Here is a 15,660-nt window from a genome sequence, read left to right as displayed (position 1 = left end):
CGAAAGAGTTTTTCTACTACACTTTCAAAGGATCTATTCTTGACAACATGGATCAAAAGAATGAAATTGAAAGAACTAACACTAAGAATTATTTTAGGTTGAATCTTTCAATTTTTTCATACAACAAGTAAAACAAATCACTTACTTCACTTATATACACGAAAAATATGTATAAAATAAATACAAAATTTTCTTCATCTAAAAAATATTCAAATTGTCTCACAAAAAATATTTAAAAGATTTCTACTTAATGTGAACCAAAATTCTTTTTAATTTGTTTTTTGTACGTATTCTAGTGATAAAAATCATAGAATTTTCCAAAAATGTAAAATCTCTATTATCTCCTTTATCTTTAATGTCTAAATTGTTCTCCTAAGTATGTATCACTAATATTATATTAAAGATATATGAGATTTAATTTGATTCTTCAATAAATTAAATTGGATTTTTTTTGTTAAATTTAGTCCATTAAGAGATCAAATTGTAAAGGTTAATCATTATGTTACCACAATAGTAATGGTTAACTATACATGTAACAATTTTATTAGCTAACAACTAAAATGAACATGTTTAAAATTTATATTCGAATTTGAATCTAATTTTTCAACTTTTTGTTTTTTTCTATGCTTTTTAATTTTAGCGTTGTGATTCTAGTAGTATTTTTTAACAATATAAAAATTTAGTATTTTTTTTTGTAGATACTATAAATCTAACTTTTAATTTTTTTTAAAACATACAAATCTAAAAATTAGATTTGGTTTTTTATTTTAAAATTTTTTAAATATACAAATTTAACCTTTATATTTGTGTTTGTATTAAAAAAAATTTAAATGTACTAATTGGACTCTCCAATTTACTTTACAATGAAAAAAAAATCTTATTTTCGCTCACAAATTTGAGGCTCTATTTTTTTTAACACAAATTGACCCTTAGATTTTATATCTCAAACAACTCTAAGTCTTTGATTTGTAAATTTTAATTTAAAAAAAAATCATCTTCATATCTATTAGAAATACGCCACTCCTTTATAATTAGACATACTATATCATGGTTCTCCATATCTAAAAAAATTAGCCTTCTTTCTAAACATATAAAAAAAAGGAAAATTGAATGATTTGGATAAAATAACAAAAATTTATATAGTTAGAGTAGAGATGGAAGTAAAATATTATCTTAACACACTAGCAAACAAAAATTTGAGGAAGTAGTTATCTTGAGCAAAGTTCAATCTCCATACTTGGTGGAAAGTGTTATGTTTACTACGTTGGTCCACATCCCTAAACTTGCCCTACTAGTCCTAGGCTGAAAGGCTACTATACAGAAGCAACCCTAAAAACCTACTCACATTGCCCCTACCATAACAACTACATTAAACAACCATTTTCATTTATTGCACTAAATAAATCCCCACCAGTGTAGTAGTTCACTTTCACTCGCACACAACACAACTCACTTCTCTTTCACATCGTAGTTCTTCCCACACACACTTCACAACTTCTTTTTCTTGTTTCAGATCTACAACCAAAAACAAAGGGAGAAAAAATGCAGACACAACTCGGGCGCACTATTTTCACTTTCCTGCTGTTGTTCTCATCCCCAACATTTTTCGTCTTCTCCACCGCATCACCACCGTCAAAAAACAACCGCAGCAACAACGCGCAAGCTCTGGTCCGTTCATCATGCGTTCACACAAGGTACCCGAACATCTGCCTCAAAACACTCTCAAACTACGCTGGGCCTGCCAACTCCCCTTTAGACGTGGCCCGGGCCGCTCTCAGGGTGAGCCTGGCCCACGCCCGACGAGCCTGCAGACACCTCAAGACTCTCCAAGCACCACTGGTAGGCTCAGGCCCAGGCCCAAATAAAGGCCCATTGAGCTCGAAGTCCAAGAGGCAGCGAGCGGCGCTGAGTGACTGCATCGAGCAGATGGCGGACTCGGTTGACGAGCTGAAGAGGAGCCTTGAGGAGCTCCAGCACCTCGAAACGGCGACGTTTCGGTGGCAGATGAGTAACGCACAGACTTGGGTGAGTGCTGCCCTCAGTAACGGCGACTCATGCCTCGATGGCTTTGGAGACGGAAGCAACGGCGGCGACAGAGGCGGTGGAGGCAACGACCGTGACAAGAAGCTGGGGAGGAGCGTGAAGCGGAGGGTGACTGACGTGGCAAGGGTCACCAGCAATGCTTTGTACATGATTAACCTTGTTGGTGAAACTTGGCCCGGGAAGCCTAATAAGCATCGTTCTTCGCCACGTGGCACCCATTTCAATGACTGAGTTGAGCATCCTGCTTGCTTAACTAGAAGAATGAATGGGTAACTTTTTTTATTGAAAAAAGTGAAATGTTGACAAGTACATCCAATAATTATGTAAAATGTAAGTGGATTAACACTTCTTCTACAAAAATCGAAAAATTAGTTAGTACGGATTTAAATATAAATAAAAGTAAAATATTGATTATTTGATATTTCTCAATAATTATATCCAAACAAGTCTACTAAAAAGAGTTAATGGATGAGTGTATTGAATATTTTTGAAAAATAAACTATTTACTTCAGTTTTATAGTGTATTATTGGATATAGTTGTAAAATATAATTATTGACATATCATTTTTCTTTGTTTCTATATATACTATTATTTTAATTACTCGATTTCAAGATTATAATAGAATAAAGTATTCAGAAATTAATTTTTATATAGGTAGAATTTAAGTGTAATTCAAGTATGTGGGACAATTTTAAGATTCACTCAAATGTGATGCTTATCTCTTTTTGCTGTTTGTGAGAAACTGTCTAGGGTCAGCTTTATCTCGCAGAGAGCCAGATGACAGTGGCCACCTGATATAAATGGTAGGCTATTAAAATGGGTTAAACACTTAAACTTATAAGATCAGTCTGTTTATTTATTTAAACAATTATTCATTTAAATAAACGGATTCTGTTTTTAAAATTAATTCTATTTAAATTTTGGATTAAATCTGATTAATCCAAAAAAAATGATGAATTAAACAGGTTAGTTTGTAGATTAAACGAATAATTTGTTTATTTTATTTATATTTTTTTTAAAAAGTTATATTTTTAGTTGATATTTATTTTTTTAAAAAAATAAAAAAATAAATATTCAATCCATTTAATTTATTGGTTGATTATAAATAGTTCGACTTAAAAAATTATAACCCACAAATAAAACGAATTTAAACAGACTATTATCTTATAAATTTAAACGAGTCGGATTTAAATAGACCCATTTAACCTATAAATTTAAATGAGTTGAATTTAAATAGACGGGACTGAATTGTTATATAATTCTAATAAATTATAAGGAATAGTTACAATTTACCATTCATTATTTGAAATTGAAACACAGAAGGATTCTTTTATTTTTACCATTTAATAAAAGTATAATTCAGGAAAAGAAAATATGTGAGTTAGATAATTGTTTTACTGTACTCTATATATATATAATAAAATATAAAATAGTATTCTAAACTAATTTTGAAGAATGTTTTAGTCAAACAATTTAATTCTTAATAAATTTTGATTACTAAATTAGTGTCTAAAGTTATATTAAATTAGACAAATTAATTTTTACATCAAATTATTTATCCTTTAAAAAGATTGATGTGAAAATTTTAAAAATTTTTAGAGAATAATTTGTCTAAATGTTTAGCAAAATTTAACATACAAATTAATTTGTCTAACAAAAATAAAAGGTTAGAAACTAATTTAATTATTAACATTTGTTGAGTATTAAATTATCTGACTAAACATTTCTTTAGAACTGATTTAGGATATTACTAAACAATATAATACAAAAATAATCTGTGTGAATAGTATTATAAAAAATGGCTTTTTTACTAGCGTGTACTCTTTTCGAAACTTATTGTCAAAATGTCATTCTTTTAAAATTAATTACCTAAATGTCACTCTTTTGCTAAGGTGCAACTAATTTATTATTTTATTTTTATTTATAATTAAGTTTCAAAAAATACAATACATTAATAAAAAGTTATATAAAATAAAAGTCGTTGGGTCATTATTTTATAGATTGATATATGGTAATTATTAAAAGTAAAATTTAAGGCCGGTTTAATTTATATTTCTATCTTTAATATTTTTTTATGATTATTAGTGGCTAAGAGAAGGGAGTTAAATTTTGACTTTTTTTATTTTACTTTTATTTATATTGAGTTCAATTGAGATACTTTGAGTAGAAAATAGAAAAGACTATAGTTTTGTCTCTTAATGCAGTAGGAGCCAAAACAAAGTTACATACAAGGTGTATTATGAAAAAGTGTTGCTGAATAGAAGAATCAATAGATACTTCAGTTTTGTTTCCTACGATGCAGAACCAGAAATAGAGAAGGAAAATAATAATGACACACAGATGTATCCTGGTTTAGCTACTAAGTGCAATGTAGCCTACATCCTGTCTCCACTACAACAGTGACGAAATTTCACTATCTTTCAATAGAATTACATTCACCAATTCTCCCTAGGATTCTAACAAATCCTATATAGGACAAATCCAGTTTCTAATCCAAACTAGACTTGACTAGGAACTCACCCTAACTTTTCAACAGCAAAGTGCTGACCCAAATTGTAAGGGAATCCCCTCAAGATCATGACAACAGAACAGAAATATTTACAAAGAATTTCTGGAATAAACTTATGGCTTTTTTCTCCAAGTCTAACTCTCTACCTTTTTTCACGCAATGACTTTTATTTACAAACCTCACTATTTTGCTTTTAACCATTGAAACACAAAAAGACTAGACTGAAATAATAGAATATTCAACAAAAACCATGAAGAAAAATAATAAACAGCTCAGTGAGCTATAGGAACCCAAACGTATTGCTCTCACTCCTTGTTCCAATCCTTGGCCGTTTACTCATTTAATAGAGGAGTGAAGCTTCCTAGGCCTGGAACTTGCTTGAGCACCTTATTTGAATTCTTCTCCAAAAATCAGTAGTGGCAGCGGCGTGATAGAGGAGATAGAGCGTAAAAGCAGTGACTTAATCAAATATGCAACCATACCTTCAGTCTTTTCTTTCAGCCTTTTTCATCTTGCCTCTTGAATTTGAACCGTGTATTCTTACTTTGGTTCCTAGTCAGATTCTTGAGCGTTGATTTATAGCAGAGCTTCATCACTTTTTATTTCTTCAATTTTCTTCTTCTGTATTTGCAAAGATAGGATTTCTTCATCGAGCTTCACTAAAGCACAATGTAGAAATGCTTTTTGTGATTTGTCCTTCTGATTTGATTTTGCCTTTTTGCTATAGCCTCTTTGACTTTCTCTTCTTCCTTGAATTGAAAACCTCATTTTTTATCTTTGATTTTATCCTAGCTTTAGAATTTCTTTTTTCTTTCTTCAGAGAGTTCGCGTGTTGTGATGTGAAAGAAAAGAGAAGAGAGAGAAGAGAGATTTTCGGTTTCGATGGTTTGAAGTGAATTGGTTCAAATGAGATAAAATTCAATTTCTTTAACTTGTCCCAAGAGAATGAGTTTGGATATGGATCACCATTTGGGCATATTTATATTCTTGGGCCAATTGCTTTCTTTCATATGGTCCAGTGACTAAATTTTTGGATTAAGAGTGATGAGTGCTATGTTCAAGTTAAAGCAATGTTGGCCTTGTATATGTGTTTCTTGGGCCAGTTTTATGTCAATTTTTTTCTGCATACTAAACAAAATGAATCATACAAACAATTTGATTTTAACTAAATAATATTTCGTCATCATCTTAAATTGTTTTAATTCTTCAAACTCAATAATCTTCCTCTTGATGACAAATATTTTAAAATGAATTGAAAAGGAAATAAGAGGAGTTTTAGCAACTTTCCTTTGATGTTTCCTTTGATTTGCGGCTCCCCTTTGTAAGAATCAGAATTAAACTAACTGCTTAGATAAAATAAAACAATAATTTAATTATCAAAAATAGGTTCGAAAATTTTGAAATGTTAATTAGAAAATTTAAAGGTGAGATTTGGATTCATTGAATTTTTCTGAGTGGAAAAATATAATTTTTTGCGAAAAATTGCGTAAAAATGTGTACCGGTAAATTAGCCGGCAGTACCAGCTTAAGTCTGTCCGGTATTGTGTGAGAGAATAAAATAGTAGAAAAACTTAGAAAAGCATTTAGAATTGAAAACCGGACACTAATTTTAAAGGTCTTGGCCCAAAATTAGAACCAAACGAACCTAAAATGCTAACAGATTAGACCGGACCCAAATTGGGCCCAAGGCCCAACATATATATACACTTTTTATGAGCTTTCAGCTCATTTCCACCCAAAAATAAGAGGGGGAAGGGGGTCGCTGAGACGAGAAGAGAGGAGAAAGGAATTGTTACTATTTACTTTTACCTTGTTTTGCTCATAACTTGAGATACAGTGCTCCGATTTGCGTACTATTTGCAGCCATGCAAAGCTCTTGCCGAGCCCGTCATTTCTAGCTAAGAAAAGTAGATAATAACTCGAAATCCATACTCCAGATCCCTACCCTAATAGTTTTTCATTTTTGGGTATAGTTTTTGAATAGATTTTGTGATTTTGGTTGTTTAGCGATGATCTAGCATTGGAATATTGTTGGATTTTGCTCTCTAATACCATTGGGTAAGGTAAGTCTCTTCTTAACCCTTGTGGTTTAGTATTTTTGTGAATCCTAGGATTGATTTTGGTATATTGCATGATGTTGAATTGGAATTTGTGATTATTGGAGTTGGTTTTGTCTTTTGGATCGAACCTCGGCGGCTGTAGTAGTGTTGATCTTGGTTGGAGGGTTGCTTTTGGTGTTTTGTGCATTTTGAGAATCAGCCAAGGTATGATTTTAGTTTTCTTTAGGTAATATGTAACGTTTCATGAAACTTAGGATATGATAGGATTGAATTGATATTGGTTGTTAATGATTATTGTTAATTGATGATGATATTAATGATTGATGATGCAAAATGATGTTGTTGGTAATCAATGATGATTATTGAATGTTTTTTATAAATGATGTGAATGAAGAATTTTGACGATGGTGAACTAATGATGATGATGATTATAGAGATTGATTGTGAATGGTAAAGGTGTTTGAATTGAGTTGGATATGTTGGTAGTGATGTGAGATTATTTGGTAAGGTGCATGAAGTGTATGATCGGGAATTGGTATGTTTATATTTGGTTTGGTTTGAGGTTTTGGAAAACTAGAGAACCTTGTATGTTTTGACAAAATTTTGTTTTTGATAAACTTTGACGAGGCATAACTTGATCTCTGGACCTTTGTTTTTGATGAAGTTTGATTTAAATAAAATTTGGGTCCGAGAGCTTTAAGACGTTTGAAGAACGGGAGAAAAATATTTTAAAAGAAAAAAGTTATGCATTTTAAAGTTTGGTAGGAAAATCTAAATTCTACAGCTTTTAAAGTTTTGCACTATCTGTCCTTGCTACAGAAATCAATCTGTAAGCGGGATTACACCTCCGTCCTTACTAAACAATTCATTAGTACGTGAGCGGGATGGAACCTCTGTCCTCACTACAGACGGGATAAAACCACCATCCCTGCACAATAGTTTACACACTGAGCAAGCAGGATTATACCACCATCCTCACCAGGCCAGAAACCTTCATCATATTCATAATCACTACTGTACACATTCCATTCATTCTCGGAATATCATACTCATAATCATCGTTATGCACATTCCATTCAATCTCATGAAATCACTTTTCTAATTAACCGCTTATATGCTAACAGGCCAAACTTTTATAATTCTCAATTTCAATTTATGCTCATTCCGTCCATACCACCATATCACTTCAATCTCACCATCAATCATATTTCACTTCATTCATGATCATAATCATAACCATTCATCATCTTTCATATCAATTCATTAGGTCTCATAACAGAAAATACTCTTTTAGTTCACCCAATGCACAGAGGTTTACAAGCTTGCCGGGAAGGCTAAACAGTTAAAAATAGGATTTTAGTACAAAAATAGGGCATCGTGCGTACGCATCATACTGTGCATATGCATGCACCAGGCGACTTCCCCAGCGTGCGTGTACGCATCATAGTGTGCGTATGCACAACTTGTAAAATTTCCAAGGTGTGCATACGCACCCCTCCTACGTACGCACACCCCCTCCTGCGTACGCACAAGTCTCAACACACACTCTGGTCTGTGCATGCATACAATATTGTGCATAGGCACACAAATCAGAATTTCTGGTTTTTTGTAACATTACAGAGTTCATTTTTTTATACCTAACTTCTGACGTTCATAACTTTCTCTACAAAACTCCAATTTCTCTCATCTTTATACCGTTTTAAAGCTCTCACAACCATCTTCAATTTGAAATCAAGTTTTCACTCAATTCCAAACTCCAAGAGCCAAGTTATATCCTGCCAAAGTTGGTTAAAATTGTATTTTTACCAAATTATGCCAACTCATAGTTCTCAAAACTCACAAACCAAAGCCAATTCAACCATACCGAAATTAATACCAAAACAGCTCAATCAAATGCCAACACACACCCAAATCAATAGCCACACTCCTATACATTACCTATTGCTCATCAATCCTTCTTTAATCATTCCACACCTAATTTTTCAGTTCATTCAAAATCTCTATTCACAATTTCACCACTTTCATAATTATCCTCAATCATCATCATAAATATTAATAATTTTCATTTATTTTATTACCTCACCATCAATATCCCTCACATACAAACTCTTTCCACAAACCATACCAAATATTCATTTCAATCAATCAATTTATGCAATTCATCCTATCTTAAAAGCCACAAGCCTAAGTTTCACACAACATTATATTATCTAGCAAAAATCAAAATCATACCTTGGCCGATTTCCTCCCAAGCTCGAAACACCACAAAAACCTTCCTAAAAAACTTCCAAGCCTCCAAAATGATTCCACAAGCTCTGGCCACCAACGCTCAATTTCAATCACTCCAAATTGCTAATTCAACTCTAAACCAACATGAATTTCAAGCTAGTTCACACAAATTATCACGATCAATACTAGGGTTCACAAAATCATCAAACCATAAGGGTATAGAGTTTTCTTACCTCTCCTTTAATGGCTCCATCGCGAGATTGACTTTTATGACTAACACTCCGACCCCTCCATTGACACTATCTATCTCGTCTACTCTGTTGGCTACTTCTATGACCTTCTCTCTGCCACCCTCCGCTGCAACTTCAAAGCTCCTTGCAACATCCACCAATTTTCAATCCACAAACAGACCATCAGATTCTCCACTTTGGCAATGTCGGTTCTAGGCAGGATGATCGCACTAAAGCTGCGTTTGGCTTTGACAACCTCCCAGTCGACGACGACGTTAAGAGAATGGCTGTTGACGTAACAATCATCGTGTTAAGCAATATGAGACTTTAGGTTTCGGAGTTAATAATGTTTAGCTGCTTAGAGAAGTTAGGTGTTGAAAACCTTCTGAGAATCTGAACTTAGAATTATGCTCAATTATAAACACTTTGAGAGACTGCAACCCTTCCAAAATTTGATCTGGCAATGTTTGCAAGCTTTTACATTGACCTATAAAGAGTTTTTGTACAGCGCTGAAGTTAATGGTTTTAGTTGTGACTGCCTTTAGTGTAGAGAGAGATCGAATCTCCAATGTCTTCAAAGAGGTAAGGCCCTTTCGCACTCCATTCGGGAAGCACGTTAACTCATCATCACTCCCATCAAAGGCAATTTAAAACTATGCAAATAGAGGAGAAGAAATGTTAGGGTGAGGCGAGGAGAGTTAGAACCCTATTAATAAGTGATTTGTAAAGAGTAATAGATGGGTATAATGGTAAATTTACTCTTTCTTAACGTTTTTTGTAATGTTTGCTGTTTTGAGGGATTTCATTGAAAAAAAAAATTGGTTCAGGGACCCAATTAAAACAAAAAAAGTATAGGGACCTAATTAAAAATTTGGAAAAACTATAAAGGTTAACAAAATAATTAAACTTTTTTTAGGTAGGGTAATTTTGTATATGATGAGTAGACATGTTGTGATTTTTGTTGCGGTTTGAGTCACAGGCTAAGCTACCTTTCCTAATGGGGTAGTTGTATGTACTTGGAAAACGATATTGAACTTGTATGGGCCCAAGAATAAGATGAGTCCCACGTAGAAGGTCTAATCTGCTAGTACCACCATGGTCGATGCCTCTACCTTACAATCTGACAATCTTTGAAACAAGATCGTAGACCTCAAGAACAAAATTGTTCTATTTTTTCATTGTAAAATAACTGACACAGGAAACACTTACCTCAAAAAAGCAACCTTGATTCTAAAGTTTAAATTTAAAGCATATTAAAGAAGCTAAGTTGTTTGGAGAAGCTTTCTCTCAACTGAAACATAGTACATTAATGAAGTTATTCTTGGTATAAAGGCATTGAAAAGTAGAGAGACAAAGACAAAAGAGGGGGTTTTCAACAGATCTTTAATGATCTCTACTTATATAAAGAAGATCCAAACTCTTGAAAAAGAAAAATAACGATCATATTTAATAAAGTGCTGCTATTTTCATATTTCATTTTATCTGTGTTTTTTCTCTTCTTCATTTTTTTATCTTAGAAAAAATTACAATTCATCAAGTTGTAATATAGACAAATCATAATTTCATATCTTAAGCCATATTACATTCTTGTAATTCTTAAACATTTCTATGTTCATTTGTATCTAAAGATAGCAAAGATTTAGCATGAGAAGGAAGATTTAATTGTGCTAACCTAGTTTTCCTAAAACAAGGGAACAATGGATGCCTCTTAAGTCTTTGAACTTCTCAGAATCAAGTTATGGAGATCCTATATTGTCATATTATTCGAGAATAACATCTTAAATTTTGAGAACACAATTATTTTTAAAATAAATATTTGAAATAGTTTGATGATGTATTTATATTGGAAGCACAATTTGAGATACTTCACATGGTGAGATTGTTCTATGGTCCATAGAGAACTTCATATCCAATATTAAAAGAATCTAAGGTATGAATAGTGTAACACCCTACCACAAAGAGCTTTACACCTAAGATGTAAAACAGAGGTGAAGAGGCACTACGACCTCTAAAATAAAAATATAAATACATATGATAGTCGAAGGAATGTAGTATACTAGGAGCCTTGAAGAATAGGTAAGACAAAATTGCAACATTAAAAGCGGAACACTCAGGAAAGAGATTACTTGCGTGTGAAGAAACTAAGGTTCAAAGGCATAATTAAACAGAAAGTAGGAATATAGGGTCAAGAATACAAATATCAAGCTTCGAACTCAGCCTGCGAAGCTAAGGTTGGCCAGAGAATAGTTACATACATATATATAAATAATCCATAACCCAAAATACATAAAAAACAGCCCTAGTTCTCCATAAACCTCTATGAGGACTAAAAGTAAAACATATATACATAGAGAGAGAATACACACACACACACACACACACACACACACACACACACACACACACACACACACACACACACATATATATATAACAAACAAAATAGAAGTATAAATCCAAAAAGCCCACTTCGTTGCAGAGAACTCCAGACGCCTACCGAGCTGCCTCCCGACTTGCATCTGAAAGCAACAAGACAATATGGAATGAGAACCGGAGGTTCTCAGCATGGTAAAGGTGCCATGCACATAAGATATAAAGTCTTGGGAATGCCAGAGGCAATCCTAGAATGCCGACACTTAGATTATAAAGCTTAAAGTACTTAACAGAAACCATAAAAAGGGTGGTCATCTAGAGAATCCTAAACCTAGCTTAAACTTGATCTCAACTCTAAACCTTTTTCCTCTTTCCTCCGTTCCTCCATCTCTGGTGAGTTTGCAAAGACAGACAAATAGACAATTACAAACACAGATAGGAAACAAGTAGTGCAAGTGGTAAATATAACAGTTAACATAATATATTCAATTAGACATTCCCAAATAACTGATGAATAGATTTTTGACGGTTTAGAATTTCACTAATGAAATCTCGTCGAAGTATAGTCTCTAAACCAACAATAATCCTCTCATACAAAAATTTGTTTGTCACAAGTACAAACCCCTAAAATCTATAAACCGAAGTATTTAAACCTCGGGTCATCTCTCAAAGGACTTGCAGGGTAGTGTTCTTGTCATTGGTTATGGATTTATTTATTTTGGGGTTTTAGATGAGAAAAATGAATAGCAAATGGTAATGAAATTGTATTAACAAAATGGTCTTGGCAAGGTTTGGTTGTCAAGGGTCTTCATCATTATCACTAGCCACAAGCATGGTAGTTGCAAGGATTAATCTCACTAAGTCATCCTTTAATCAAGTAGCAAAGGAAAGTCAAGTGAGTAATATCAATCCAAGTCCATAAGTCCTAGCTTTTCACTAATTGGATTAATGAAGGCTAGAGTTAATGGCTATCAACTATCAATCAATTGGACACTAGTGACTTAAGAAATCCTAAGTCATCTTCTCAAGCCAAGAACATAGAATTTTACTCTAACATCCTCTCAAGCATTTCATCAAACACTTAGAGGATAATGAAAGAAAGCATTTTTATTTGTAAGAATAAAAGGAATCAACAACCAACAATTACAAAGAATTTAACAAAACAACAATCAACAACATCACAATCACATGAATTATCTCAAATTGCATTATTAAAAAAAAAACAAAAGAACAAAAATATCTCAATTACAAAACCTAGAAACAAAATAAGAGAAATTACAACAAGAGAATAGAGATAGAAAGAAGAACCAAAGTGTAGCAATCATCAATTGAAGGTAGAAGTAGAAGGAGACTTGAATTAAATCTAGAACTATGAGATCCTAATCTAACCCTAATTCCTAATCCTAATTCTAGAGAGAAGAGAGAGCTTCTCTCTCTAACTCGTTCTAAAACTAAACTATGACTAATGATCAAAAGTATGAAAAAGTATGAAAAGTGTCCTCATTCCTCCTTCAATCCTTGGCTTAAATAGCATCAGAAATGAGTTGGATTGGCCCTACAAGGCTTCTAAAATCGCTGGCCACGTGTTGCATTAAGTGGGTAATGTGCCACCATCGGTGTGTCTGCGTACTGTGCGCGTGCGCGCCCCTATGTGCGATGCAACTATGGAAAATCTTATATCGTTTCGAAGCCCCGGATGTTAGCTTTCCAACCCAACTAGAACCGCATCATTTGGACCTATGTAGCTCAAGTTATGGTCGATTAAGTGCGAAGAGATCGGCTTGACAGCTTTTACGTTTCCTTTATTTCTCCATGAGTTCTCCATTTCTACATGCTTTTCCTTCATTCCCTTGGTCCCATCTTTGCCTCCTAAACCTTAAGTCACTTAACAAACATATCAAGGCATCTAATGGAATCAAGGTGAATTGAATTTATTTATTTTAAGACCTAAAAAGCATGTTTTCACTCTTAAGCACAATTAAAGGAGAAGTTATAAAACCATGCTATTTCAATGGATAAATGTGGGTAAAAGGTCATAAAATCTCTTAAAATCAATACAATATAAACCCTACAAATGGGGTTTGTCAACCTCCCCACACTTAAACCAAGCATGTCCTCATGCTTAAGCTAAGAGAAAGCAAAGGGCATCAACATTTATTCAATGTAAGTAAACTATATGCAACCTAAACTATATGCAACTAAATGCGAAATGGTTTTACCTACTTGGTTAAAAATAAATCAATCTCCAACACATATATACACAAGTAGGGCCAAGATCATATAACGATTCATGAGTCCTACCAATTGAAGTATAAACATGAAGTTCACATAGACTTGCAAGAAGAACGCTCGTGAAAGCCGGGAATTAAGGAATTGAGCATCGAACCCTCACCGGGAGTGTTTGCACTCTAGTCGCTCGGTGTTTGGGGTTGATTCTCTCAATTCTCCCCTAATCATGCTTTCCAAGATTTATTTTTTCATCTAACAATCAACAATTATTCAATGCATGCATACATGTATCATGAGGTCTTTTCTTTAGGTTGTAATGGGGCTAGGGTCAAGGTAGGGTCATATATGGCTAGTGGACTTAGGATTTGAATCTTTGATTAACTTAAACTTTCCCACCTAACCTATATAATGACCTATACAATTAAGTACTAATCTAACTACCCATTCCTCACTTTTTCACATACTCATGCATTTTCTATCCATTTCACAACACTTATGCATTGATTTTATTTGAACTTTACTTTGGGGCATTTTGTCCCCTTTATTGCTTTTCTTTTTCTTTCAAACTATATACAAGAACATCAATGCATAAGGTCTATACATTTAATCAATACATGAGTATGTACCCAATTCCCTAATATAAAAATACAAAACACAAACACCTTTTTATCCCAACCAATGTCCCAAAGTTTTCCCACTCTTGACTGACACTCACACTCACTAGCCTAAGCCAATCAAAGATCCAAATAAAGGACATTCATTGTTTTCCGCTTTAAGGCTTGTAATGTGCTAAAATAAGAATAAGTGGGTTAAGTGTAGGCTCAAAGTTGGCTAACAAAGGAAGATAAAAGGTAAGGCCATTTGGGTAAGTGAGCTAATGAAATGATGGCCTCAATCATATAAATGCATGAATACAAGGAATAATGGGACATATAGATTCAAACAAATCAAAGATTACAATCATAGAAAGAGAACAATTACACGCAAGAAGGAAAATAAGTGGTTATAAGATGTAACCACACCATTAGGCTCAAATCTCACAAGCTTGTGTTCTTAGCTCAAAAACCATGTTCCAAAATAAATTCTTTCAAGCAAGTTCAACAAAAATTTTCAAATTGGTAGGGTGCCCTAAAAACATAGTTTTTTTTGGAAAAGAAATCATCACCATAACCAAGTAGTCCTAATATGAAAGAAGTGGTAAGAATATGTACAAATTCTAACTAACATGCAACCTATCATGCAATGCAATAGCTAATCTAACAAAGAAAATAAAAAATTTGGTGTTGAAAAGGAAATCTTTACCCATGGAGATCGGTCGAACGACCTCCCCACACTTGAAGATTGCACCATCCTCGGTGCATGCAAAGAAGAGTGCGGTGGACGGGTTGAAACAATTGATGAGCTCCTTCAAAAGGTTGTGTGGATGACTTGTTTGTTGCTCCCATTTAAAAGCTTTTCCTTTCTTCTCTCTTGGTGGCCAACCTAAAAGGGAAGGAAAGAAGAACGACAATTAGGCCTACAACAAAGATATCAAAACAAGTAGAACGTAGGCCGGGGCTAATGCCAAATAAGAGTAAGGTTCTCTACTACATGGTAGCTACAACATGTGAATGAGAAATCAATATAAGCAAAAGGCATATCAACTGATACTTGATGCAAGAGTAAAGTTAAAGCATGGAGAGTATATTGAGCAACAAGATCAAATAAGAATTGACACAAACAAGATTAGTGATACGCATGAAAGCATTTAATTCTATCCTAACTCAATGATGAAGTGGTACAAGAAAAAAAAAACAAAGGGTAATGAATTAGGAAGGACTAAAGCACTAATCTTGTATCCGCAAAATACAAAAATATTTTCAAAAACTTATTTTTATTAAAAAATATTAATAAAATTTCTTTTTCTACTCTTTTAAATATATTGACTCTTAAAATAATATTAAACATACTTTTCTTAAATAATAAAATTAAAATAATACAACATAT

General features: G+C 33.2%; 1 protein-coding gene across 1 annotated transcript; it reads left to right on the top strand.

Moving 5' to 3' along the window:
- The first annotated feature begins 1,338 nt into the window (after nucleotides 1–1,338).
- On the top strand, nucleotides 1,339–2,457 carry LOC107479072 (pectinesterase inhibitor 3). Its single transcript, XM_016099224.3, has one exon. The coding sequence runs from the start codon at nucleotides 1,543–1,545 to the stop codon at nucleotides 2,272–2,274; it is 732 nt and encodes a 243-aa protein (XP_015954710.1). The 5' UTR covers nucleotides 1,339–1,542; the 3' UTR covers nucleotides 2,275–2,457.
- The last annotated feature ends 13,203 nt before the right edge of the window (nucleotides 2,458–15,660 follow it).

Source organism: Arachis duranensis, chromosome 3, assembly GCF_000817695.3.
Source record: "Arachis duranensis cultivar V14167 chromosome 3, aradu.V14167.gnm2.J7QH, whole genome shotgun sequence".
NCBI classification, from domain to species: Eukaryota; Viridiplantae; Streptophyta; class Magnoliopsida; order Fabales; family Fabaceae; genus Arachis; species Arachis duranensis.
The sequence above is the reverse complement of the archived record's forward strand: the minus strand, read 5'-3'. Positions and strand labels throughout refer to the sequence as shown.

Bases quoted from the DNA above. Each gene is read 5' to 3' on its own strand.
- LOC107479072 (XM_016099224.3), top strand. From the start codon at position 1,543: ATGCAGACACAACTCGGGCGCACTATTTTCACTTTCCTGCTGTTGTTC.